We start from the raw sequence: 27288 nt of genomic DNA on the forward strand, positions 1-27288 counted from the left end.
CTGAAATGTGTAGCTGCTTAAAAAGTAAATATCAATTAAACTCAAAAGTTTTGCCCCATAAACACTTGGCCAAATGTTAAACTACATATTCACTTCTTTGAAAAAGACAAAGGAATGACTCTTGCTGTTATCTTCACCAGCTCTAGGCTGGAGACTTAATTGGCCTATGATGTCTGTCTGCTTCCTTTGCCTTAAGATTGGTGACATAATAGTATCAGGGTTTAGGGCAGCTTCAGCCCAAATTAACATTTTTAGAATGGCTACTTAAAAAAAAAACCCTGATGAATGGGTATTACATCAGAAACCCAGGGCCGGCTCCAGGTTTTCTGCCGCCCCAAGCGGCGGGGGGAAAAGAAAGAAAAAAAATAAAATGTCCGATCAGCCGCACTTCGGTGGCAGCTCAATCATGCCACTCCATTCTTTGGTGGCGGTTCGGTGGTGGGTCCTTCAGTCCCTCTCTTCCTCTTTAGCGGCACTTCAGTGGCAGCTCAAAGAGGAAGAGAGGGACTGAGGGACTCGCCGCTGAATTCCCGCTGAAGACCCGGACGGGTCGCCCCTTTGTATTGGCTGCCCCAAGCACCTGCTTCCTTAGCTGGTGCCTGGAGCCAGCCCTGCAGAAACCCCAAACATCCTTGACAGAGGCCAGCTAACATGGCCTTTTTATTATGTATCAAGGAGAAAGGCACATCATGTGTCTTCTGCCACAGGTTCACCCACTGCAGATACACTTCGGTAAAACTCCACTTCTGAGAATCACACTGCAGATATTCTGCTCTCCTTGCATGCTCTCCAAGGGCCTGATCCAAAGCCCATCACGGAAGTCAATGGAAAGACTTCCACTAACATCAGTAGGGTTTGAAGCAGGCACCATGTACTGTGCATGCATTAAGAGCAGAACATTAGAGTAGAAGTCCACCATGTCTATGTGCAAGAAAAACTTGGTATTTATGATTCATTTTCAGCGCAGTTAATCATTAGCACTATTAACACATCATGCATGGTTGATATATTCTTGCCTTTTGGGAGGGTGGGGTTTACAAAATTGTGTCCATTAATTTATTTTCTCTTAAGGTGTTTGCCATGGTCCTGTGCTCACTTAGATCAGACTTTGTCAAAATAAGCAAGAAAACTATTGAATTTCTTACAGCAACAATTTTTCATGCCTTGATTCTGCCCCATTTATTCACACCGAGGAGTATTTTATTATACAAGCAGTTCCTCAAGGTAAGCAGCACCTTACTCCAGGAGTATTCTGAGGAATACCAGAGTATGGTATTCCTCGGTTTGAGTAAGAGTAATAGAATTTGGCCCTCAGTGGTTAAATGAGCAAATCTTCCATTACTTAAATCAACACATGCAGCTAAAAATCAAAGCACCTCTTCCTTCACCTCTTATTATTCATACATTTTCATGAAATGGAAGCTGCCATACGCCAGTTTCAATGCAGATCCTGTACAAAGCCTGTTTAAACTCTCTGTGCAAGCCATAATATGAAATAAGGTAATGCTTACAGTATCCAGGTGTGTGCGCTGGTGCTTTGCCCGATCACTGGAGTTACTGAAAGCTTTCTGGCAGCCAGGGTGCTGACATAGGTAAGGTTTCTCTCCGGTATGACTCCTCAGGTGAATCTTAAGGTTTTCAAGCCTAGAGAATGCCTTGTTGCACCCTTCAAACTGCAATAAAGCCATAAAACATCTCTGTAAAGCATTATTAAATAAACCATGGGCAGCCACAATGAGTACAGTTAAAACCCAAGCTAGACATCTAATAAATCAACCAAAACTCAAACATCTGCTGAAATTTATGGGTGAAACACATCATTTTGTGCTGTTAATTTCATCTATCATGAAACGCATGGTGTGCAGATAGATAATACTATATTATTATAAATATCTCACACATGCAGTGTTGAACCTTAACATTATATGGTTCAGACACGGTTTTGGTAAGGAAGTTTAAAGAAAAAACAATCATTCAGCTTCTGAAGTGTTCACTTAAACAATGTTTTTAACATTACTCTGAGGGGGATTCTACGCCACTGTGCAATGCAGAATTTTGTAGAAATTAACATTGTGCGCGCAGAATTTCCTTTCCTCCACAGAAATGGACTGCAGTGCTGCTGGCCACCACTAGAGGCCACTGGACTTGGCAGAGCCCAGCTTGCACATAGAAGACACTGCTGGGGGGTGAGAGAGAAAGCTAGACAGTTCCTGGCAGCTGCAGTTTCCAGCATGCCCTGAGGGAAGGAGAGGGCAGTGCTAGGGTGACGAGATGTCCCGGTTTTATAGGGACAGTCCCAATTTTGGGGTCTTTTTCTTATATAGGATCCTATTACCCCCCACCTTCTGTCTTGCCTTTTCACACTTGCTGTCTGGTTGCCCTAGGCGGTGCACAGGAAACTCCATGCAAGCCTGGGACACAGCATCAGGCTGTTTCTCCCTCTAGATCCCTGGGCTCTAGGGAGGGGTGGGTGTCTGGTCTGGGGGGGAGGGCATGGCTGCACTCTAAGGGGGAGGGGATGCTGGTGTATAGTGTGAGTGGGCTCCGAAGGTGGGCTCTGTGGGGGGAGGGGTTCTGGTTGTTGCCCCCGCCCCACACACACACACTAGGCTCTAGGGGGATAAGGGGCAGAAAAACAGAAATTGCATTGTCATAGGGGTTTCTTTAACTCTGCTCCTGGGGGAAAATTTTGTGTGTGTCTTGTATTGTTATAGCCATACTTGCTGACAAACTTGAAATAAATTACCAAAATAATTGGAAGTGGCATGATTTTGTAACGTTATTATGACAAATAAAATTTGCAGAATTTTAAAATATTGTGTGTAGAATTTTTAATTTTTTGGCACAGAATGTCCTCAGAAGTATAACATGAATTGACACAAGAAATTTTATGGGGTATAACAATTCCCCATATCTATATAGCCGGTTATCTGAGCAATACTGGCTTTTACTGTTCTGGTTTCATTAAGAAAGCTTAAAGTGGTATTTTATAGTCCTGTGTAGCATCTATTACAAATCTTATAGGTCAAGAGCCAATACGCTGGAGAGTGGGTGAGTAGAATTTTGCAAGTGTATGTGTGAATTAGTATCTGCGTATATCCAGATAAACAAATACTGATCCAGATTCTATAGACCAGCAATCAGCAACCTTTCAGAAGTGCTGTGCCGAGTCTTCATTTATTCACTCTAATTTAAGGTTTCGCATGCCAGTAATACATTTTAACGTTTTTAGGAGGTCTCTTTCTATAAGTCTATAATATATAACTAAACTATTGTCGTATGCAAAGTAAATAAGGTTTTTAAAATATTTAAGAAGTTCATTTAAAATTAAATTAAAATGCAGAGCCACCCGGACCGATGGCCAGGACCCGGACAGTGTGAGTGCCTCTGAAAATCAGCTTGCGTGCCGCCTTCGGCACACGTGCCATAGGTTGCCTATCCCTGCTATAGACACATGCATGATAAGAATTATCATTATTACAGTCAGAGTTCCACTAGTTTAAAAATGTAAGATCTGCAAGAGAAAAAGAATGTGATTGTACAAATAATATGGGAGAGTTTAACTGATTTTGCATAGTATGGAGAGTTTTTTTAGTAGTTGCTGCTTCAACTCCCATGGACAAAGCTGAGGTACTTAAGGCCCGATCCAAAGCCGACAGAAGTAAATTGAAAGGGTTGTTAGATCCTTGTAGGAACATACCATCTAACTGCAAGTGACATTACCAAAATATGAGACCTTTTCCTATTTAGCTTTGTTTCTATTATATTACAGGATTCCAAGGTCCATTTCTAAAATGTTTGTTATTAACATGAACTGGTATATTTGTGATCCTATATATAATTTCTTTCCCCTTGAAATATCAACCCCTCTCTGGGACTGAAATACAGATGGTTTGGGGTGAAAGAAATAAGGAGTCTAGTTCAAGATTAAACATAAGCATCATAGCCTCTGTTCTGATACCGTTCCGCTGCATTACAAAACGAAGTGGTTAGAATGGTTTCTTTTATCAGTTTCTAATATAGATGCTAATCTGTAGTTTGAAGTATGCAATGATAGAATTTGTTGCTATCTGATACATAAGGACACCAGGTGGTCTTATCGAATTTCCTAACTGGTCATCAGCTTGTTTCTTGCAAAAATGATTATTGAATAAAATGTGTTGAACCCAATATGCATCTTTGTGTCACAATGCAAAAAATTAGAGAGACAGACTCAGATGGCCCTCCCAACACATGAGGTTAGAGTTAACCAAATGTACCCTGGTAACTTGTATTTTTTGCAGCATTACCCATTGCTCTCTTAGAAGTATATAACCACACTTTTGAAATACGTTTCTGTGTTTCGCTTTGCTTCAAGACAAGACTGCAGCTGTTTTTTAAAAGCCTGTTACATTTCATATTTCCAGATGTTTTGCCTGGTCCCTATTTTACAACAAAAAACAGAAGGAAACTCCTCTCTTTGTAGTAAATAAAACTGGATGCCAAATATCTGATTTGGCATGGCAAATTCTATGGGCCAGAGTCTCAGCTGGTGTAAAGTGGTATAAACTCCATAAACTTCAGAAGAGCCACACAGATTTACTCCAGCTGAGGATCTGGTTCATGTTCCTGTACTGTAAGTGATATCTCCAAGAAGTAAAATGAGACTGCCAAGGATACATTAGACCTGCTTGTTGCATTTTGCAAAAATTTAAGCTCATCCAAGATTGTATTAACTGGAGCTGTACTTTCTCCTCAAATACTGCATGTCGTACATTTATTGTATGCCTTTCCATCTAATAACTACTGTAACACTAGTAGGAGCCTGCTCTTGTGCAGTGCTAATGGAAGTTAAAGATACTTATACCTCACAGGATCAGGCCTTACAAATACATCATCACATGTAATTTCACATGATCACATGTGCTAATAAGATCAAATTGTCAGAACTTTAAAATCCTGACATAAATAAATAATTATGCACTGCTGCTATTCTGTTTACCAGAGCTGGCTGAAAATTGTCTCTCAAATTATTTTTTCAAAGAAAATTGAGTTTTCAACAAAAGGCAATTTTTTGCAAAGAGCATCTGCTTTCTGTAGAAAATTTTGACTTTTCAGTTTGAAAAACTGAACACCCAAAACTGAAAAGTTTTGTCCAAAAAATGAAAATATTGCTGCAGTGCCTAATGGGAGCTGTGGTTCAGGTGCCCCATTCCTCTATTCTCTTCTATGAGCCAGGTTTTTAAATCAGACCTCTCCCATGATGCATTGCAGATAGGGAATTTCATGTTACACTGCAGTGGCTCAGCAAGAGGAGTGTCTGTGGTGCATCATGGGATATATTGTCTGGAAGCCTGGCCCGCAAAGGAGAATGAGTGCATAAGGCACCAGAATTAACATTCCTATGAAGCACCACAGCAGCAGTTCTTAATGGAAATGTTTTCAGACCAAATTTTTCAGCTGACATTTTTCAATTTTTGACTCTTTTGCCAAAAAGTTACAATTTGCTGTGGGGAAATTTTTTTCCAATCATCTCTACTGTATTCCTAGGGATAGGTGTGGTGTATTGCACTCTGGTGAGTCCCACTCCCTGCCCAGCTTACTCTCCATTGCAGTTCTACTGCATTGCACATTTTGCATCATCCCTGCATACAGGGCCAGTTCCACTGGGGAAGTGAGCCAGCTTCCAAAGAGCAGCATAATGCTCTGCCATTCTTCCCCCCTCCCCCTGCGCCCCACTCAGACTGGGAGGCTGTGAGGTTTGCAAAATTAACTCAAATGTTTCTTCTTTTTTCTCTGCATTCCATCGACATACTCAACTGCCTCTTTTTTTCTGTTTTTTGTGTTTTTTCTTATATGGTTTCTTTTGCTTTGTCTCGGAGACTTCTTCACCAAGATTTTTTGACCTGGCTGCAGGAGTGTGGGTGGGATGTGGAGCACATTTTCCATCTGGCTAGGGCTGCTCCTGCCTCCACTGATAGGAAGTTGCCCCCTCAACCATTTGGGATCTCAAACAGTTTATTTGAGAAACAAAGCCCGTTAGCCTTGAAATCAGCTCCATAGAGAAGTTTTTAAAAGTGAGATATATTTTAAAATGATCATTTACTGAAACTACATTTCTGGTGTGATGCTAGTTTACTAGAGACTTGCATGAAAGACATCAAAGACAGGAGAGAGGGTAAAATCCTCACTCTACCGAAGTCTATGGAACGGTTGTCATTAACTTCAGGTAGGTCAGGATTTCACCTAGAGAGTTTACATTAGTTATCCAAGTGCAACCGACTAAACTCCAGTACATTCTTTGTTTCTCTCACACATCACACGGATTGTGTTGCAGGCTTCCAATGAGTGACTAACTAACAGAAAGGCAAGGCCTGACCCTAATTAAAGTCAATAGCAAAGCTCCCCCTGACTTCACTGGAAGCAGGGATGGACCGATAATCACTGCTGCTGGGATGTGAAATAAATCCCAGATTTCCCTTATTCCTTGTCAGAATGGGTCTGAAAGTGATTCCCAACTACAAAATGATCACAACTCGTACTAGAAACTATCCAGATATGCAGATGTTCCAGCACCTGCTTGGCTGGGTAATTTAAATACTACTGTGTCACATATGAAATGACGACATAAAATATTGCTTTGAACTGCTGACCCAGCAGCTGCTTTCAGCATCCCCAGGGAGCTGGATCACTTGTGTTCTAGAAAGTACTGTAAATTGGAGGCAAAAAAGAAAGAAAACAGGGGCCCAAGCTCAGGTAATTGATTGGCTGAGGGGACTGGTAATGGGATATGGGGCTTTTCATCTCTAAGTCATCCCCTGGAGCCCAGCTCAATGTAGCTGAGATCAGCAGTGACCTGAAGTCATTACAATCTGAAGGTGGTCTCAGTCTAGTGCCTAGGAACAAAATTCTACCTGAGTGGGCACCACTCAGGGGATCAGTATGAGTTGGTACAGCTGGTGAAAGGATTAGTCTAGCATCATTCTGCTGGCTTATTAATTGGAGTATGTAGCAGGGAAGACACCCTTTTTTCTATTACTGTTGGAACTTGGTAAAGCACATTTTTCATTTGTAATGTTTGATCCCACAGTTCTGTACAATAAAGGAAAACACTGGGTTACAGGATCAATGAATGAACAGGACAGGAGGAGCAGACTAATGCTACAGCAGAGAAAAAGCTTCTATTTACACACAATATCTTGGTAATCAGCAATGACAGGAAAGCAAATAGAGAAAAAAAGTGCATGACAGCTTAATGAAGCCTGGGGAGAATTCAGGGCTGGCAGAAACCAGTGACTCTGTTGAAACCAAATGGATCTGTGTCTACTGATTCCAGCTCTGAATCTACCCCTACATTTTTTTCAAAATCAGCCAAGGTAATAGTGGCCTCCCAGTTCCTTAAAATGACAGCTCTGGCTATTGACAGAGAAAGGGTCACGCCGTCAGACACAGATGGATGACGGCTGATCCTTTAAATACAGTGGACAAAGTGATCTGCGTTCCCAGAATGGCTTTTCATTTTGTGGACCATATTTTGTGCTTGGATGCACAGGCAGCTCTTCTTATGACAAATTAACACAAACACACATTCACAAGCCCAGAGCCAGCTGCAAGGGTTTTTCTGTCCCAGGCAAACTGTAAAGCTTCTTCCTTTCCCAGTCACTCAAACATTAAATGGTCTCTTAAGCTTTTGTTACCCTTAATACTGTGTTGCCCTAGGCAGTTGCTTATTGTGTCTGTATGGCAGACCTGGCCCTACACACACTCACACATTTAGATCAGAAGATATATATCAACATTGCCAACTTTCTTCCCCACCGGTAATCATGAACACTCCTCAAAACCAGCTGGAAACAAGTGACCTATGACTTCAGAAATTCTATTTGGTCAGGGATCCTCTTGGAACATTTGATGTCTTTTGGAGAGGTGGGAGGAGCCTTGGCAGATTCCATTCAGCCATGGCAAAAATAAATAAAATAAATAAATAAAAGGAAAAAACGCTACAAATACTGCAAAACTTCAGAAAACAACTTTAGAAATAAGCAACCTGAGACTTGCAAATTTTTTGAAGTTATAAGTCAACGAAATTCATAAAAAAATAAAGCAATCGTGGCAAATCTGGCATTCCCAAAACACCTTCCTTAAAGGCAACATTTTGAAAATGCAGCTCATGTCTACAAACCCTGCACTGCAGTCCCCAGAACTGTACCCTTCCATTCTCCCCTCAGGCCAGGTCCACACAGGAACACTCAGGAACGTTAAGGCAAATCAACTACAAGTATGTAGTCAAAGCACATAAATTAAAGCATGTTAAGCCTCTGTGTGTATATTACAGTGAACTAAAGCCACTTTACTCTTGAATGAGATCGAGAGCATCAATCAGTGTAGGATCTTGACCTACAATGTAATTTCTAGGGCATTCTTAGTTAGCTCCAATATCTATGGCCAAGAACAAACTACAAAATATTCCGAATAATGCAAACTAGTTAAGCGTCCCGTTCTGCACATACTGATGGTGGTGGCAAAACTTCCACTGGATTTCCCAGTCCAGCAAAACCCTGAAGTACCTGCATAACTTGAAATATATGAGAAGTCCCATTGACTTCAGTGGGACTATCCACATACTTGTAGTTACACAGAAACATACTTTGATGAATCCAGGCCCTAGGAGGAGCAGGAGCACACTCTACTCTAAGTGGTCAAAGCTACTGTAGCAGCACAAACACCCAAACAAATATGGATTAATTTCTTAGTTTGACCGAAAACCTCTATTTTTGATTCCCACTGACACATACTGATAAGAAACAGTATCATCAGCAGTGAGGCTTCCATTTCACTGCCCTATCTTTGTCCCATCAGTTTTATCTACCGATACTGCACTATCTTAAATTTAGCGAGGATATTTATTTATTTGTATCTTTCCTGCCACCAGGCAACACCTTAGCCCCAATCCTCTGACCATACAGTGTACCCTCTACTGGAGAATACTGGGCACCCTCGCCTCACTCCACATATCTGCCACTAAGACCAATCAGTCATGCCTGATAGATTCTACGATCCAACTACAAGGAATTAATATATAGCTCCTAAAGAACACTGGGATCATATGAACTACTTGATCAACTGAGCAGGCTGCTTATTGTATCTCCCAGACATCTGGTATCAATCTGCCAGTACTTAATCCTACTACTTCATACTTTTTTTTTTAATTGAGATCTGATGCCGGGGATAATTGTAACATATGCTCCATAATCCTTTGTTTCGGTAAAAGCCACCTAAGCCTTTAAACAGGTTTATAAATAAAAATTATAATTATACTTTTGGAACCTACTTTTGGTTTAGATCATTAATTAATGCTTTAGAAACCAGCATCCTACATAAATACAAACATGAGTAGAAAATGATGCCATTAAGGTATAAGGAATAAAATGGTGCAATTAATTGGTTTTTAATGCTATACATGAACGTGAAGCTTTCCTCAGAAGCAAATAAATTGTACTATTTTTAGGTCATCAGATTTGTTCAGCAACTGTCATTTTCCCCTACATAAATATTAAATAGTCTATTTAATGCTACAACTCACACAACAGTGCAATTGCTGGAATGTAATCAATTTAAAATGCGTATTTATAAAAATACCAAATTATGTCATAGTGCCCTAAGAATATCACAATTTTCCTTACAAAAACAATTTAATATAATAACATTAATTGATTACAATGTTTTTCTTTGCTTCCATATTACATCTTAAACGCACCTGAAAATGTCACTGTGCAGAATAACAGTGCGTTCCCAATAGGGTTTATATTATCAAATTTGTGCCGTTTCCATAAGCATATTTAATCACAGCCATGTCTAGAATGTCTGTCAGTGGTATAGATCAGAAGAAACAAACTATAAACTCAATAGCTCAAACCATGAGGTGGAGCAATATCTGACATTTTAATCGGAAATGAGTTATGACTGAAAAAGAGAAGCCTTCACAGTCGTAGTGCTAAATAGGTCCAGTGTGCCATTAGAAAAAGCTCATTAATATACACCTCTGCTCTCTGCTGCAAGATCAGTTAAACAAGCTGCCTTTTATTTATAGACCTAAAAGGGAAAGATCAGGTCATATTGGCTGCTGACATCTCAGACAGCCTACGGGTGGAAAACCCAAAACATTTCATTCCAAAGCATTTAATAGTATCAATAGGAAATCTTATGTCTGGGCAAAATATCTAAGGTCCTTCTCAATATCATGAAATGTTCTTTCTTCCCAATTGATTACCAAGTATCAAAACATTATGAATATTTATTGAAATACGTTATGGGGAAAAAATCCTTTAAGTTTGCGTATTCCATCCAGACAGAGGAAAAACATTTGTGCGAGTCTTTAAAAGCATGAAAGTTTTAAATAACATTGAGCATAATGTCACATATAAGGCCCCAATCCTGCAAACAGTTCTGCATGTGAGTAACTTTATACATGTGAGTTGTCCTATTAAATTCAGTGGGGTTTCTCGTGTGCCTGTTTGCAGATTTAGGGCCAAGTCTGTAACAAAGTATTCCAGATGGTCTCCTTTTAAAACTGTTTTTGCTAACTCTTGATCAGAATAACTTTAAATTCTCTACAGTAGCTCCACAGTAAGGACCCAATCCTGAAAATACACAAATGACTTTACTCATGCAAGGAATCTAATTATCAATCTCAACCGAATGACTCATGCGCACCGTGTCTGCAGAACAGGGCCCTCAACTTCCCAAGAAGCCCGTTTCAGACAACTAATTTATGGTTTTAAATTGGCAGAGATTTTTTTTTCTTTATAGCAGCACAGTGCTGGGAGATATTTGTTAGAAATGGAGGGGCTGCCAATTTTTATTTTTTTTCTGTGAAGTTTTGAACAATTTATACTTGCAAAATGAACCCTTTACATGATATTTCATTTGTGCCTTGAGAAGCCTTACTTGTTCTCATTTGATGATGTGTAAAAAGTTTGTAAAAACAGTATTGGGGTTCTTGCCAACCTGTTATTGTACCATTGTTTGTGCCCACAAGAAGAAAATATGAAGGCGGTAAGGAGGGGAAAATTGAAATTCCCTTGCAACTAACACTGAGCCAGCCTTAAATTAAAACATAAACGATAAAAATAAAAGGGTGGGGAGATGCAATATGATCTTTAATTTTGTCTAGTTTTAGAGTAACTGCAGCGATTCATTTGCTTTGCGTATTTTGCTTTCCTAGGCAGTTTAGACATGTTACATTTAGTGTTGGACGGGTCTCATTTTGAAAAAATATAATACACTGTAGGTCCTGGAAACGTGTTTAGTGAACATATTTCATTTAGTTAAACAGGGATTTGTTTTCTGCCCCTTTGTATATTTTACAAGCTCCAGCCGCGCATTCCTAAAAGAGTTCTGGGTGCAGAAAGAATGTAGAACTAGCCCAACATAGATATTTAAACCATTGAGTTGCTCACAGTATAAGGTCCTGACCCTGAAAACACTTATGCACGAGTTACTTTACTAACATGAATAGATTCCATTGACTTCAAAGTTCAGCAGCTCATCTACTAAGAACCACACATCGCCCCACAGCTCCATTCTCTGTTCTCTGTCCCCACTGACTGCAAAGTCTAATTCAAGGTCACTGTCCTGCTCTTCATATCCCTCCATGGGACTAATCCTAACTACCTAGAGGGTTGTGTCTTCTCCTTGGGCAACTATGACCTCTCTGACAGCTATACTGCATTGGAACTATGACAATGACAATCAAGAGACTGAGACTCTTCAGCATAAAAGACAAAACTTCCACAGAAGCCAGACCAAGACTGTGGAACTCACTCCCAAGTGACCAAGCCACTTTCAGAAGCAAATGCAAACCTATGGGACCAAGCCACTTTCAGAAGCAAATGCAAACCTTCCCTCTTCAGCTTACCCTTCACGACACTGCAATGAGAGGTACTTAATCAATATCCTAGATATACAAATAGAGTCTGCTCTTGTTGAGGTTAATGGGAGAAGGAGCAGGCTGAAAACTCTTCTGGGCTTCATGAAACTTTTGTTCCAACCAATTTATAAAATATCACAACATAACCAATTAATAAAATATCTAAATTTAGGCACTGAAGTATATATGCACAACAACAGATCAGAGCATCTGTAGTCCATGTAGACACAAATCCAGCTGTTGAACCAACTTCTAAACGAGTTTTTAAAGGATAACCAATGTCAAGTTGAAGATGACTCTTGGTCATATTCTTTTTTAAAGGTCTTTTTTTATCACAGACATATATGCTTTACTAGATAATCATATAACTTTATTATTGTGATTCTTGTCCTTCTTCTTGACATTTTTGTCAGTTTATGACCCTCACTTGTGTCATGTTGATTTAGGACTACAAGCTCTTCAGGACAGCCTTACATCTGTCCCTGTTTTTGTGCAGTTCTCAAAAATGTAATGATAATTAACATAAAGAGCAGCATTTTAATCATTGTATTTACTGAACTTTCTCTTTCCTTTTCCTGACGGGAAAATTTAAAGTTGTTCTGCCAAAGGAGTGCACATTGAACTATTTATAGGCTTAAATTGCTCCTGCACTAGTAGATCAGACACTGGGGAAGTGAATGTTTAATTATCCAAGGATCTTTTTGCATCTTGTTTATCATACATTTTCCAGCAAAATACAAATTGTCTCAAAAAATACTGAAGCAGCTTCTGATTTTCATAGCAGCCTGCTGCTATCTCCGAAATCCTTGTAGGTGACTCTTCCTAGTACATGCCATGGGATAAACATTTGTTGAAAAGAGGTGCAGTGGTGAGATACTTGCTGAAATGTATGAAGTTGATATAAACACCTTAAAGAGGACTTACGGTCAATTGCATGACAACCACCCATTTTGCAAAAAGATTTGGTTTGCAACTAAACAATTTTCTGAAACTTCATTACAGTTGGTTTGGATGCAGTATTTTGGCTTGCTGGTAAAAAAAACACCACCACCACCGCATAGAGCAGTAGTTCTCAACCAGGGGCCTAGGGGGCCTCAAGCTGGTTTCAGGAGGGACTTCAAGCAGGGCCAGCATTAGACTTGCTGGGGCCCACGGCAGAAAGGTGATGCCCCACCGCTTGAGGCTGAAGCCCAGGTCCCTGAGCCCTGCCACCGGAGGCTGAAGCTGAAGCTTCAGTGAGGACAACTGTGGCATGGGGCACCAGGCACCTGCCCTGCCAGCTACCCCCTAACACTGGTACTGGCTTTTATATGCAGAAAACCAGCTATGGTGGCACAGGTGGGCCAATCTTCTTTTCTCTAGCAAAAGTACACTGGAAAATTATTATGGGTTTATGAAAAGCTTCCAAGCTATCTGCCATTAAAGGACAACACAGAATACAAGGATTTGTTTGTTTTTCTGTTCCAATTTTTAAAGACAGATTTGCTCATTTGGGGAAAATATGATTAACAAGATTAATTTAAAAATCCAAACCTGTGTCAACCATTATTAAGTTTAAAAGTACATAAAACATCATTCTTCAGCTCACTTTAGATTGTTTTCTTTAAACCAAAAGAAGTATAACATAGTTAATACCTGCGCTTCAGACATCTGTTCATCTCTATGAGCAAGTCACTTGTTTTAATTAACCTTAAAAGAAAATAAAGTATTTCCATTCAAGTTTGCACTGAACATCCAACTTATTTACATCCATCTATACTGAAACTTCACTTAAGTTCTGCTAGTTTAGTTGTCTAAACTTTGTTCATCTGGCACAACATTTTAATTTATTTTTAAAACAAACAAAACAAAGCAAAACAAACCACACCACACTTTTCATCTTTAAGCGCCCTGATCCTGCAAACTGTTACACACATGACTCATATAAGTTGTCTCATTGACTCAAATAATTTACTTACAGGTGTGTTTGCAAGATTGAACCTAAAAAATTTCCCCCGTATAGTGAATGCTACAGCAGGCTGAGAGAAACCTAAATCAAATACTCTGTATATGGTTTACCATCTCAGAATAAAGGCGTTTCAACAGAAGACAATATATAGAAGACAAAATCGTAAAAAAACATCAAAAAAACAAAAAACCCAACAACCATGGCTGATTAGCATAGCATAGCATCTTAAAAGGCCAAAATACCACATGTGTGGCATGTTACAAAAGAAGATTAAAATAAAGGAAAAAATATCCAGAGAACCATGAAATCTCAAAACATCTGGAGTTTTATAGTAACAAGCAGGAAATAATCAAAAACATAATTGAAAAAAGTCCACTGCAATACATTATTGTACAGCAGAGCTTAATGGAATAGAAGGGAGGGGAGATGAAAGACAAAAAAACGTGGAAAGGAATATAAGAGACAAGAAAAAGGCATTTATATTTTGAAGATGCCATCGAAAATTAATTTCAAATTTTAATCTTGGTTCATTAAAAATGACACACCCTGATTCAGTGAGCTATTTATGTAACATGTTGAGCACTCCCTTCCAAGATATGATATCCATGGGAGCTTTTGCAATTCATTAATCCCTTCTACACAGCACAGAATTGGAGCGCTTTTAGCTGATAACATTCCAATGTGGCTAGGAGAAGAGGATGTAGGAGAAATTGCCTTTCCTAGTTTAAAATGCGAAAGGAGGTTGGGGAGTGGGTGGGAGGCAGAGTGAATGCTAAACTTGAAATGTTTGCCAATAACTGACTCTGGTTGTGTGCAGCTTTTAAATAAACACATTTTTAGGGTGAGTAAACTATATTAAATTATTATATTTTGGCACTGGATCCTAAGCTCAGTTTTTATTTAACTATTTCAAATTTATTTTATAACTAACATTTTTACAGCAGAGTCCACCACAATGTTCTCCCTCTTTTTTCATAACATTTTTTCCTTTGAATAAACTAATATGGAGAGATCTGCATACAGTCCAGTCTGCCTTTTGACCAGGCCATCATCAACTATTCTGTATACAATAAGAGTGTATTAGGAACATGCCAGTGGTCCATAAGAATTCACATACTGGATCAGACTTGTGGTCTATGTCGTCCAGCAGGGCCGGCGCCAGGTCTTTTTGCTGCCCAAGGGAAAAAAAGAATGGCTGGAATGCCACGCCTAGAACTGTGCCACCCCAAGTACGTGCTTGCTTTGCTGGTGCCTAGAGCTGGTCCTGTCATCTGGTCTCCCGTCTCTAACAATGGCTCACACCAGATGCTTCAGAGGAAGGTGCAAAAAACCCTGCACTAGTCTGATAATCTGCAGTCAGAAACCAGCTTAAACCTTGAAGTGTGACGTTTTAAATTCTTTCCAAATCTCTCTTCTTTTTAGCATTAGCTCTAATAACTCTTGCTCTCCTGCCCCCAGGTCTGACTTCTGCAAGTAACTCCATATTGATCCTCAGCAATCATATGCAGCACAACGGAGTCCTTCACACATCTATCTCCTCAAGTACAGCAGGAACTGGTTACGTATAACACTGGCAATTGGTTAATATCTTTTCCCCTCAGAAAACCTATGTTCAAATGCTGCTTAGGCCAGAAAAGAAAATGAGTTTGGTGATCTCAGTTCAAAACCTTTGTTACATTTGACCACAATCACACACCTTTGATGCAATTAGTAATCTCTGCCCATGGGGGGACTAGCGATAGAACTGCAGGTCAAGATTGTAGTATATGAGCTGAACTACAGGAGAAAGCTTATACAATGGCTGCTATATCATCTCTGGCCATAGGTGCTGGAACTACGGGTGCAGCAGCACCCCCTAGTTTGAAATGGTTTCCATCATATACAAAGTTTACAGTTTGGTTCAATGGCTCTCAGCACCCTCACTGTACAAATTACTCCAGCACCCCTGTCTCTCGCTGTTGCCAGTTCTATTAGTCCCTTAATTTGTCATCACTAAATTTCCTGTAGGAAAATATGAAGTTCGGCAGCAAAATAATGCTCTACCTGTCTACAGTGCTCTTTCATGAATCTGCATTTTTACATATGGTACGACACAGTTCAATGGTTCCCTTCAAAAAGGAATCTGTTTCACAAAAGTGGATAGATTTACATTTCTGTATTTAAAAGGCACTGTCCCTACCATACACAGTTCTAATTCATTTCTCTCTGCAAATAAGGGGGCTCTGTTCTCAGTCTGTGATTTCTAACATCATAAAATGAGAATAAAGTTCAATGTTTCCTTCAAACAATCTGCAACATTTGTATATCTAAATCAGGGGTGGGTGAACATTTCGACCCGAGGGACACATCTGGGTATGGAAATTGTATGGCGGACCATGAATGCTCAGAAAATGGGGGGTTGGGGTGCAGGAGGGTGAGGGCTCCAGCTGGGGGTGTGAGCTCTGGGGTGAGGCTGGGGATGAGAGGTTGGGGGTGCAGGAGGGTGCTCCTGGCTGGGATCAGGGGGTTTGGAGGGCAGGAGGGGGATCAGGGTTGGGGCAGGGGCATGGGGATAGGCTCAGGGGTGCAGGCTCCGGGTGGAGCTTACCTCAAGCAGCTCCCAGAAGCAGCAGCATGTCCCCTCTCAGGCAGCCAAGCGGCTCTGTGTGCTGCACCGTCCACAGGCGCCACCCCTGCAGCTCCCAATAGCTGTGGTTCCCGGCCAATGGGAGCTGGAGGGGCGACGCTTGGGGCTGAGGCAGTGTGCAGAGCCCCCTGGCTGCCAAATACGTAAGAGTCGGAGGGGGGACATGTCGCTGCTTCTGGGAGCTGCGCGGAGCAAGGCAAGCCCTGGACCCTGCTCCCCAGTGGGAGCTTGAGGGCCGGATTAAAACATGTGGAGGGCCGAATGTGGCCCATGGGTCATAGTTTGCCCACCCCTGATCTAAATGAACCTTCAAATATTGTCTGAATTCCTGTGAGGAACAGTAGGTAGGAATTGCATGACTAACTCTCAACATGAGACTGGGCCAGCTTCAGTTCTCTACGGTTCCTCTCTACACAGTAATAACCAATTTAGGGGACAGCTACAGCTCCTAAGGCTATCGGCTTATTTTTACACCAGGGTAGGGGCTAGTTTGAACATCTGCAAATGAAGCTGGGGTTCCTCCCCTTTAGCCAAAGGATCTTGGGGGATCTGCTTAAATGCCCTGACTTCTGCTCTGCCATTTGGCCCAACTGGGTCTTGGACAGCAGAGCTTCTGCATGAGCCCTACCATGGCTGTCCCTGGAGTCATCCCTAAAGGTGGGGTAGCAAGGAATGCAGTATGATTTGCCTCACGCTGTATTAACTTGCTCTGCCTTCCCCATATAATTTAACCTCATATAGAGAAACCCAGCTGCTTCCCTCCATCACTGTTACACTCCAGCTTCACCCTCCTGCAGACGTTTTTCTGTGGGGGTCAGGATAAAGTGGGAGAAACATATACCAGAGGAGGACTTCATCCTCCTATGGGCGGGTGAAGACTCCTTTCCACAGGCAGGAACTTTCCCTCCTTCCATTCTTAGATATCTGTTTTAGCCTTGCTATTTTGGACTGTATCATCCTCAGATCCCATAAGCTAAGCCGCATGGGCCATGTTCATTATTTTGACAAGAGATCTATAGAATAAACCCAGAAAAATTGCAGGAAGGGCTGCTGGTGATTCAGTAGGTTGCACTCTTCTCACTGAGCCAAGACTCGACCAAAACCCTAGCCTAGTGTGAGGGGCACTGTGCAATTGGAAGTGCCATCTTGCAGATGAGACACAAAATTCAGATCCTGCCAACTTACACTCATCAAAGTCACTCTGGTATTTTTCACAAGAAGCAGGGTACTAAACACTTTTAATTACATTCTGCCTATCTAAATTCCTTTTCAATGTAAAGTGAAGAAGTTGTCTGCTACAAACTGTAGTATAGAATAGCTGTGTGCAGAACAGCTGTCACGTTGCACTACAGAAGTGGCTGGATTTCAGTGGTGAGTGAGCGACCCCTACATTCTCTATTGCACTGTGGGATCCTTTTGGATGAAAGGCTCTATAAAATGTTTTTCTTGAATAGCACTTAATGTTTTCCCACAGACTATTGTTTAGAGGGTATTTAGCAAGTCACTTCACTAATTTGAAATAGATTGCAGCCCACACGGATGGGTAACAATACAACATACTGATGAATCGTATGGCTTTCAAATGGTACGTATAAAAAATAAGTGCTACACATATTGCCTGAAATGTTATTGTGTGAAACCACAGCACTTAGCTCCCTACCAGCTGTGTCAACAATTCAACATTATAAATAAATACAAATGTGAAAGAACAGGGAGGATTTTGGGAAAAACTAAAAGCTTCAATTTTTTACAAATAAAACAATCATATGTAAATAAATACAAATAAGTGGAAGTTATTCAGGTGAGAATATTAGACTGCAAATGAAATAGCCGCAGGAAATTCACATACCGTGGTCATAGGTGCTACATAAAAGCCTGAGAGAGAAAGGGATTAGATAGATGAAAGGATTTTTAAAAGGAAAAAAGGCTGCCTTTTGATTTCTTAAAAAAATAGTGTACTATGCTTAGAACATACATCAATGCACTGCACAAGGATAATTCTAGCTTTCTATAGTGAGCTTTCACTATAGTCAGGTTTAGCCCTATTTTTTTATTTTTTTTTTTTTTTTTAAGAGCAAGAGAATCTCTCCTGGACTTTGTTTCTCAGGTTCCGATCAGCACCATATGTCCATGCTAACTCCCTATTCTGAACGCATTGCACGTATGACGCAGTTCCAGAGAATGCTGCCAGATGCCATTCTTCACATACTTCGGCAACAGCAGCCTCCACACAGGAACAACTGCATGTGCTGAGCTCCAATGTCAAAGGTTTCACATCGAAGCGCCTCTCACTTTATATACCTCTCTTAAAAAAAAATTAAAAAGAAGCTTTCCAAGATAATATTTGAGGAAAACTGGAAATGGAATTCAACGGAAATAAGTTTTAAATTGAAATGTTGAACTGTAGCCCAGAAATGACAAGAAAATTAAATCTTTTTTTTCCTGAACCCCAATAAAAAACGTCTTAAACATTCACCACAGACCACATTTCTAAAAGAAATGAAATTATGTTATTGTCATGCATGATTATCCAACTTTTAGAAGGGATCTACAAGGTTTTCCTGATACTTATACCTCCATCCCCTAACCTACCAGGAAACCACAATCACTTCTGTACCTTAAATGAAGCACTTTGAAATGAAAGTGCTTCAAACTTGAGTACAAGCAGCTTTCAACATGTGCATTTAATCTGCTTAGGTTAAGAAACACCCTGTGGCCACCACACTAAAGAACTGAAAACGTAAATTGAAAAAATTATATCCATATGATTAAGTAAGTTTGTTAAAGAGAAACATGTTGTTAAGTACTTCATTCAGAATAAAATGAAATGCAGTAAAATAGAAGCTTTTTGGAATAAATCACTGACGCACATGCTTTCTATGCAAAATTGCAGCATTCAGCTCTGAGTGGACATCTGGAGCAAATTAGTCTTATGTTGAGAATAATATAAAATTAAAACATTTAGTTTCAGCTTCTAAAATTAAATATAAAAATCAGAGTGATGTGCTGAACAGCTCAGCTTATGACTAAGATAACAACAATTTGAGTGGTTTTTTTTAAGTTGTTTATGCCTACTATTGTACTTGTTGGAGCACTGATATTGCCAAATATTATCTATGCAAAAGCACCAGGCAGCACATTGTGTCTCAAAATGTGCCGCTCAGTTTTTTGTTAAAGTGAAGATTGAGGAGGTCCAGGGCCAGAGATGGGCCACACTAGCTTGGGTCAAATAAGACGACGCAGAACTTTTCCATGGGTTTTTATACATTCTGGGTAACTAAGATCATTATTTTTCACTTTTGTATGTTGACACTGCACTTTCTGGCTCTGCTGGGATCAGATTCAAAGTGCTGCAGTACCCTGATATAGCTGGTTCTTGGATGATTTCCAGTGGAAAAGAAGCCCCTTATACAAGATACTCAGCTCCTCCTGGGAGATGCTGCCAAGCATCCTCAGTTCCCATTAGGCCTAATCTTGCAAGTTGAGTGCAAGTCTCATTGCATTCAGTGAGAGCAGTGGGAGTGCTGCACCTTGTTGGATCTGGTCCACAGATGTCAATGGGAGCTGAGGACATTCTGCACCCAGCAAGACTAAATCTGGGTTCTCATTTAGGCTCTTTGTTTCTCGTAAGCTCTTTGTAGCTGGGACTGTCTTTGTTTTGTGCCATTCACAGTGTTGAGTACATTGCCAGCAATAACCAAATCATAAATGATAATGTTGAGATTCACCCATCACTCGTTGTGGCTGCCTTGTGATGTCCATCCTCTCTGGCCTGTGCTCTGCCCCTTCTTTCATTCCCACCAAATCTAGGTGCCTAGATGAAAAGCAAGGGTGTGGGCTGCTCTTTCTTTTAGTTGGGCACAGTTATAGAACCGCCCAGCATTTTTCCTCACAGAAAAGAGATCCCAAATCCCTTGGAATTTGCCAGGTGCAACGTATGCAGCAAGAAGATTGGCAAGGGATGGTGCCTAACTGTATTGCCCCAGGGTGCTCTAGATATCCTGCATGCTCTACTCAGAATTTTGCCTATCTGGTACAATGTATCCTTTAATTTGGAAAAGGCAGTTTAGTGCTGCTTGAAAGGGTGGCATGCCCTCACTTTGTCATGGTGAGATAATGCTTTTTACTTGGACTTGATCTGAGGGAATGTGCTGCTATTTGTTGTCCTGGTAGCATTCTGCAGAGGCTAGAGAAATGTCTCTCCATCCTGCGCAGGTCAGTTTAGCACTTACTGAATTCAAATTATCTTTTTTCTAGCTCACCTCCAAACTCACTGAGCCTGAGTCTCCTTTGCCCTGCATCTTGCGTCATTAATTAAATCTGTGCACAGTGAGTACAAAGTGGGTGTAAAAACACTTCCAGTTTCTGAAGTGTATTACACACGCTCTGCACTGGTGTAAATGACTACATAAAGTACAAGGCAGTGGAGAATTAGACCCTGACTCGCTACAGCGCCAAATGTAACAGAAGAGTCTTCTTTAACCAAACTACACTTTTACTGAAAGCATCTTGCAGGAGCGACAAATTGCAAATATTGGCTATATCTCAATGTATGTATGTATGTCAGCCAGGAACTTAATCTCCAGATAGCTTGATAAGTGTGATGTTCCCATCGAACCCTCCAAATGATAGATACAACCACATAACATAAACAAATATTGAATCAGTGTTGGATCCACTCATCATGAAAACAGGCTCCTTATAATATGGTACATCTCCTTTAAGCTGTCTTCGGGAAAATGCCAAGCTTCCCACCTGCGCCTGCATTTCCTTTACAGTAACACAGTCCTTCACCTAAATTGGATGTGCATACACTTGCTCTAGTGCTTTGTGGGTATAAACACCTGCTCATGCGTTTTATATAGCCTCACACCTATATAGGCAAAAGTTCAGACTTCAGTGAGCCTACTTGAAGTGGCCCCAGTGAATCAGTGCCTTAGAACTAGGCTGATTTTCAGAGATGATGAGGACCCACCACTGCTACTGAAGTCAAGGGAGCCATACCTCTGAAAATCAACTGCTTGACTTCAGTGGGGTCCACATGGATGCAGAAGTCCAACTGGGCTTTGTAAATTCCAGGAGCTGGGCCTTAGATCCAGTAGCAATGGGCCCTATAGAAAACCCTAGGACAGATCGCTGGATGGTATGAAAGAGAAGAAGGACTAAAGTAGAGTGGGACAAGTGTAAACTGGTCCTGAGTACTTTAATTCCTGGATCTCGGGTCCTGACTTGCTCTGGCCAGCCACAGGAGTTTAATTCTTGAGTGCAAGGCATACGAAAAAGACGGAGAGCAGCTGTTTGGAAATGAAGAGACTGATGAGAGTGAGTAGTCCCAAACCAGGAGGGATTACTGAGGTTACCTGTAGGTAGGACAGGTTCAGTCTTAAGACAACATTCAAGGTTACTAAAAACTGAGTCAGCTTTATGGTCATGACATCAGATAAAACTCTAGTAGTCTGAGGTGGTTGTCTATTTCTTTCAGCTTGTTGAGAGGCAGCTGCATATATTAAAATCAGAGTGTTTATTTACCTCTTTATCTTTTTGACCTTTTAATGGAAAATGTATCTTACAAAGCCTCCGGCATGCTATTCTACCAAATGGAGCCATGCCACTGACATATCAATGGGGAATATAAGGTAGAGGAACTATAGAAAAACAAACCCTCAAATAACTAAATAACCATTTTCAGATTAAAAAGAACTAAAACTAACTAAGCTACTGATTCTCAAATCACAGCTGGCTGATATGGGATTCTTGTTCCCCATGTGTACTGTGTACATAACAGCAGAAGAAAAGTGGGTTAGGAATAACCACTATCTTTCTGCCCGTGTTACTTGAAGGAGTTGTGGAATGAAGTAGTGACCAAAGAGTACCAAACCCTCACCCCTCAGCAATGCCACCTTTTACCTGTCACCTGTTTTGTTTTGGCTTTTACACTCAAATTTTAAAATCCCTTCCTAGAGTCTGAGTAGGTCCTTAAAGGGCAACTGGAGAAGTACAATGTAAGAAGTAGCAGCTCCTATGGATAAATCACTTCGTCCCTCTGAGATTTCAATGCCCTCACCTGTAAGACAGAGATAAGAGTGCTTACAGGTCTGCCCAAGTGCTGTGTGGATTGTTTGTACAGCTGTGAGAAGATATAGCACTGCCCCAAACTACTTTGCTCCTATTAATTGGTTCCTGTGGTAAAATCCGTAGGAGGCAGTTAAAGAGGAAGAGAACTCTGTGAGGATTCCCTGACGGTTACGTTGTGTGAAAAGTTTGCTTCCCCTCAGAATGAGCCAGGAGACACACCTTGAAAGCCTAAGGATGCTAGGGATCCACAGAAAACCAGGGTCACCTGCATAATGCTCTTCTCTCCCTAGCAACCCTGCCCCGTTCCCTTGTAGCATAGGTTCCAACAGAGTCCTGAGCCTAGGGATTCCCGCTGGCTACAGCTGCCCTGGGACTGATTTAAGAAGCGTTCTGCTCAGTGGAGCCCCCACCCTATTATTTTTTCCACCTAATCTCCTAGAGACTGGTGAGGAGACATTGTATATCCCCCTCCCCCACTCAACACCCACCACTGAACATGAGGCTGTCTTCTCCCTCTCTGTGCAGTCCCCATCCCACAGATTCTAACCCCTGGAACTCCAGAAGTCCACAGAGGGGGAGATGCAGACACGGAGGTAGCGAAGCTTCCTCAGTCCTTCCTTCCAGACGATCTGAACTGGAAAAAAATCTATGTTCCCTCTGCCAACCCTTTGTATTCTTCTAGTGCAAGATGCCAGAACATGAAATATTCCTTCATGCTTCAGCTTGGAGGCCAGTGCCTTTTTCATTAGTCCCTAACTATGAAGAAGCTGAAGGGAAATAGGGAGAACGTGCAGCTGGAAAATGTAGGCAAGGAAAATAAAAGGAGCACGAATGGTGGGCCCCAGTAGTCTTTCCTCTTCTCATGATTTTTTATGTGCACACGACCTCACGGACTCCATGACATGAGATCATCAGAGTAGCACTGCTCCCTCTGGTTTGAGTGTCTCCAAAACACTCCTGTGCTGAGAGATTCATCTCATTAAAGCCAGCATTTAGTATGCCAAAGCAGGGAGAGAGTAAGCTATCTCCTACCCAGAGTGAACTTGACATCCCCTATCAGACATGCATGCATTGAGACGCCCTCCTGCACCCCCAGAGAAGACATGTGTCCCCTGTACAGGTTTCCTCCCACGCTCCTTATACTGCAATGGCAATGTCTACAGAGTGCAGAATGCATGAACTGCTGGCTCTAGGGCCGTAATGATAAAATCACAGTGTGTGACTCGAGAAGGGCCCTATTCAGTACAACCTCTAGCCATCACTTAGGTATATGTAAGCCTACAAAGGAGATCGTTGGCTTTGGAATATGGCCCTGATTCATTTGTCTTGAAATATGTATTAAGAAAAAACACGCCCATTGCGCGGGAACTAGTTTTAGCCAACAAGGAGTGCCCATTGCACAACAAGTAAAGAGAGATGGATGCTCAGAATGGCCCTTCCCAACCTCCATGACCTAATACCCAGACTTACAAAGACAAATACACAGTCCAAATGATCACTACTTTTCTCCAGCATTCTATCACCATTCTTCCTTCTTATTCACCTTCAGGAGCCCTATTAGCTCAAATGAAGAGCAACATGGGGGAGTGATAGCTCAGTGGTTTGAGCATTGGCCTGCTAAACCCAGGGATGTGAGCTCAATCCTTGAGGCCACTTAGGGATCTGGGGCAAAATCAGTACTTGGTCCTGCAAGTGAAGGCAGGGGGCTGGAGTCAATGACCTTTCAGGGTCCCTTCCAGTACTAAGAGATAGGTATAGCTCCATATATTTATGGCAGGGCAGGGGGTAAAAGGCAGAAGAGAGATGGAAAACACTAGGATTATTTAATTTTAAAAGCGAAACAAATAAGGGGTATGATTAAGGTATATAAAATAATAAATAGAAATGGCAGACTGGGAGCATCTGTTTTCCCAGTCTTGTAACACAAGAACAAGGGGACATCCAATGTATTTGAAAGGTGCCAAATTCAAAACCAGTAAAAGGAAATACTTGGTCACACAACACATAATTAGATGGTGGACCAATTACTGCCACAGGAAGTCACTGAGGCCAACAATTTAGCAAGATTCAAAAAGGGATTGGACATTTTTATGGATAACAAGAGCATCCAGAGTTATCAATAATTATAACAATGTTTTTGAAAGAGATAGCAAACCTCATGCTTCAGGGCTTAAGCCAATCTCTAACTAGTAGAGATCATGATGAAACAATGTAGGAGGGAAATTATCCCACAGCTGTTTGCTCCCAGATTCTTACACCTTCCTTTGACGCATCAGGTACTGGCCACTGTCAGAGACAACAGTCCAGACTAGATGAACTACGGGTTTGATCCAATTCCTATATTTTAATATCGGTTTCCTTACCCAGTCCTTGCAGAGGGATGGAATAACATGATCCAAAAGATCTTTCCCATCTCAAACTGCAGTGCTGCTTTAATCTGACCCTCTGTGTTTGGACATGAGTAAGTCTGTGAGTCAATTCTGGGAGCTGTGAGTTGGCAGGTAAATGAGAGTATGGGTGGATGAAAAGCTGAACCTGTTTTACTAAGTTTTAATGGAGCAATACCTGTAAGCTCCAAAACAAGCCCATTAGGCTAATCAATAGCAACAAAATGGACAAACATGGGATGTGGTTACCAGACTGTGTGGCAAGGATTATGAGACAGACAAGCTGGTTTGGAAAAATAAATATTCTGAATTGAAGATAAACCTTTCTGAAGGCTCATTCAGACAAGCAATCCTCCCCTCCCCCATATCTCTTCTGCCACCAACAATTCCCCCTCTACTTTGCTGATAGCTTGCCTGATCTTTGACAGCAGATGTTCTTTTGGGTTTACCATGTGTGAGATGTCACAGATAATGCCAGACTAGAGGAGATGGCACTATGGATTTGGTGGAATTTCCCAGTTAAGGACTTGTTGGTGATAGCTCAGACGTTGGGTTCAGTCATGGCGCAGAAAGAAGCTTTTGAAAGATAGAGAAGAGAATAGCAACTACTGGGCATAGACCAGAGGTTAGCCAGAGAGCTGATTGTACCAGTGTGGGAAGAGGACTACGATCAGAGGATCAGACTAGGGGAGATTAGATTGAAGAGATCAGGAGAGAATGAAGAGGAAGAGAGATGAACTTGGTTAGACTGGTGGAGGGAGGAAAAAAGACAAGGTGTTGAGGAGGAGACGACCTCAAAAAAGTTTTAGATAAGCATCTGAACGGTAGGGTCTTAACGGAGCTCTCCTAATGCTTGCCCAATCTCTTTATACGCCACCATGAGGAAATCACGACAGCACAGGACAGTGTGGGAAAAGGGGCAAATACAGAGGAACCAGTGGGACATATAGTGCCCACTAAATATGAAGTTCTTTGTACACCGAGGTCTAAGCCTTTAAGGGCTGATGGGGGCTGAAACGATGCATGCAAAGGGTACAAAGTGCCCCCAAAATGTTTTTTAGAAAAATGTATGTATTATTAGTTTTTACATACAAAGCTACATCTGGTTAGTAGAAAACACATCCACGTACCTGAGTACCCAGTGTCTGTTAGTACAAAACGTACCTCGGCTTTTCATGATTTCATTAGGTTCTCCATAACATTTGACATTTTTACCATGACTAATACATGATTTTCCCTCAAAATGTACCATGTCGAAATCTCAGCCCTCAAACATAAGAGTACAGCCTGCAGGCTCTCTGGGTTAAAGCAAGCCTTGGCAAACAACAGCACTGAGAACAAACTCAACCACATAGGATTACACTGGCAGATTAAAAAAAGACATGTTGTGCACTCACCCCACAAAGCCACAGGCACCAAACTTTGGTGAATAACAGAGTGTGCAAGATGCCCCTTCATACAGGCAGGAGTGAGGAGTATCTCTAACTGTGTTGGGTAAAAATAAAAAAAAAAGGTAACATAATCTCTCTTCTCCCTTTTGTCTGGTCGTTTTTGCAAATCAGTTGAGATTCTGCATTGTAACCCGTATGAACGAGATAATCTGATCAAGCATAGAAAAGAGATCTGATCAACCCCTGGGGTTCCGCAGGGGTCTGTTTTGGGACCGGCTCTGTTCAATATCTTCATCAACGACTTAGATGTTGGCAAAGAAAGTACACTTATTAAGTTTGCGGACGATACCAAACTGGGAGGGATTGCAACTGCTTTGGAGGACAGGGTCAAAATTCAAAACTGATCTGGGACACATTGGAGAATAGGTCTGAAGTAAACCAGAATGACAGTTCAATAAAGACAAATGGCAAATGCCCCTTAGGAAGGAACACAATTCGTTTTTTTTTTTTTTCCCAAACCCCCCATTTACAGAATGGGAAGAGACTGTCTAGGAAGGAGATATGGCAGAGAGAGATCTAGGGGTCATAGTGACACAAAGCTTAAATATGAAAGTCAACAGTGTGATTACTGTTTGCAAAAAGCAAAACGTGATTGGGCTACATTATAGTGGTGTTGTAAAACAGACACGAGAAGTCATTCTTCCGCTCTTACTCTGTGCGTAGTTAGGCCTCAACTGGAGTATGGTTCAGTTCTGAAATAGGTACCGCATTTCAAGAAAGATGTGGAAGAAATTGGAGAGGTTCCAAATAAGAGCAACAGAATGATTAAAAGGTCTTGAGACATGACCTATGAAGGAAGGCTGAAAGAACTGAGTTTATTAGTTTGGAAAGACTGAGACTGAGGGGACTAGAATAGCAGTTTTCAGCGTAATCTAAAAGGTGTCATAGGAGGA

At 41.2% G+C, this 27288-nt stretch overlaps 1 protein-coding gene across 2 annotated transcripts in view; it reads right to left on the bottom strand.

The window, feature by feature from the left end:
- Positions 1 to 27288, bottom strand: part of GLIS1 (GLIS family zinc finger 1) — a 290603-nt gene that overhangs the window by 61822 nt on the left and 201493 nt on the right. For both annotated transcript variants that reach the window (XM_075067626.1, XM_075067625.1), the window contains exon 4: positions 1512 to 1673. In XM_075067626.1, coding sequence (XP_074923727.1) covers positions 1512 to 1673 — 162 coding nt within the window. The remainder of the gene's footprint in view (positions 1 to 1511; positions 1674 to 27288) is intronic.

Source organism: Chelonoidis abingdonii, chromosome 7, assembly GCF_003597395.2.
Source record: "Chelonoidis abingdonii isolate Lonesome George chromosome 7, CheloAbing_2.0, whole genome shotgun sequence".
NCBI classification, from domain to species: Eukaryota; Metazoa; Chordata; order Testudines; family Testudinidae; genus Chelonoidis; species Chelonoidis abingdonii.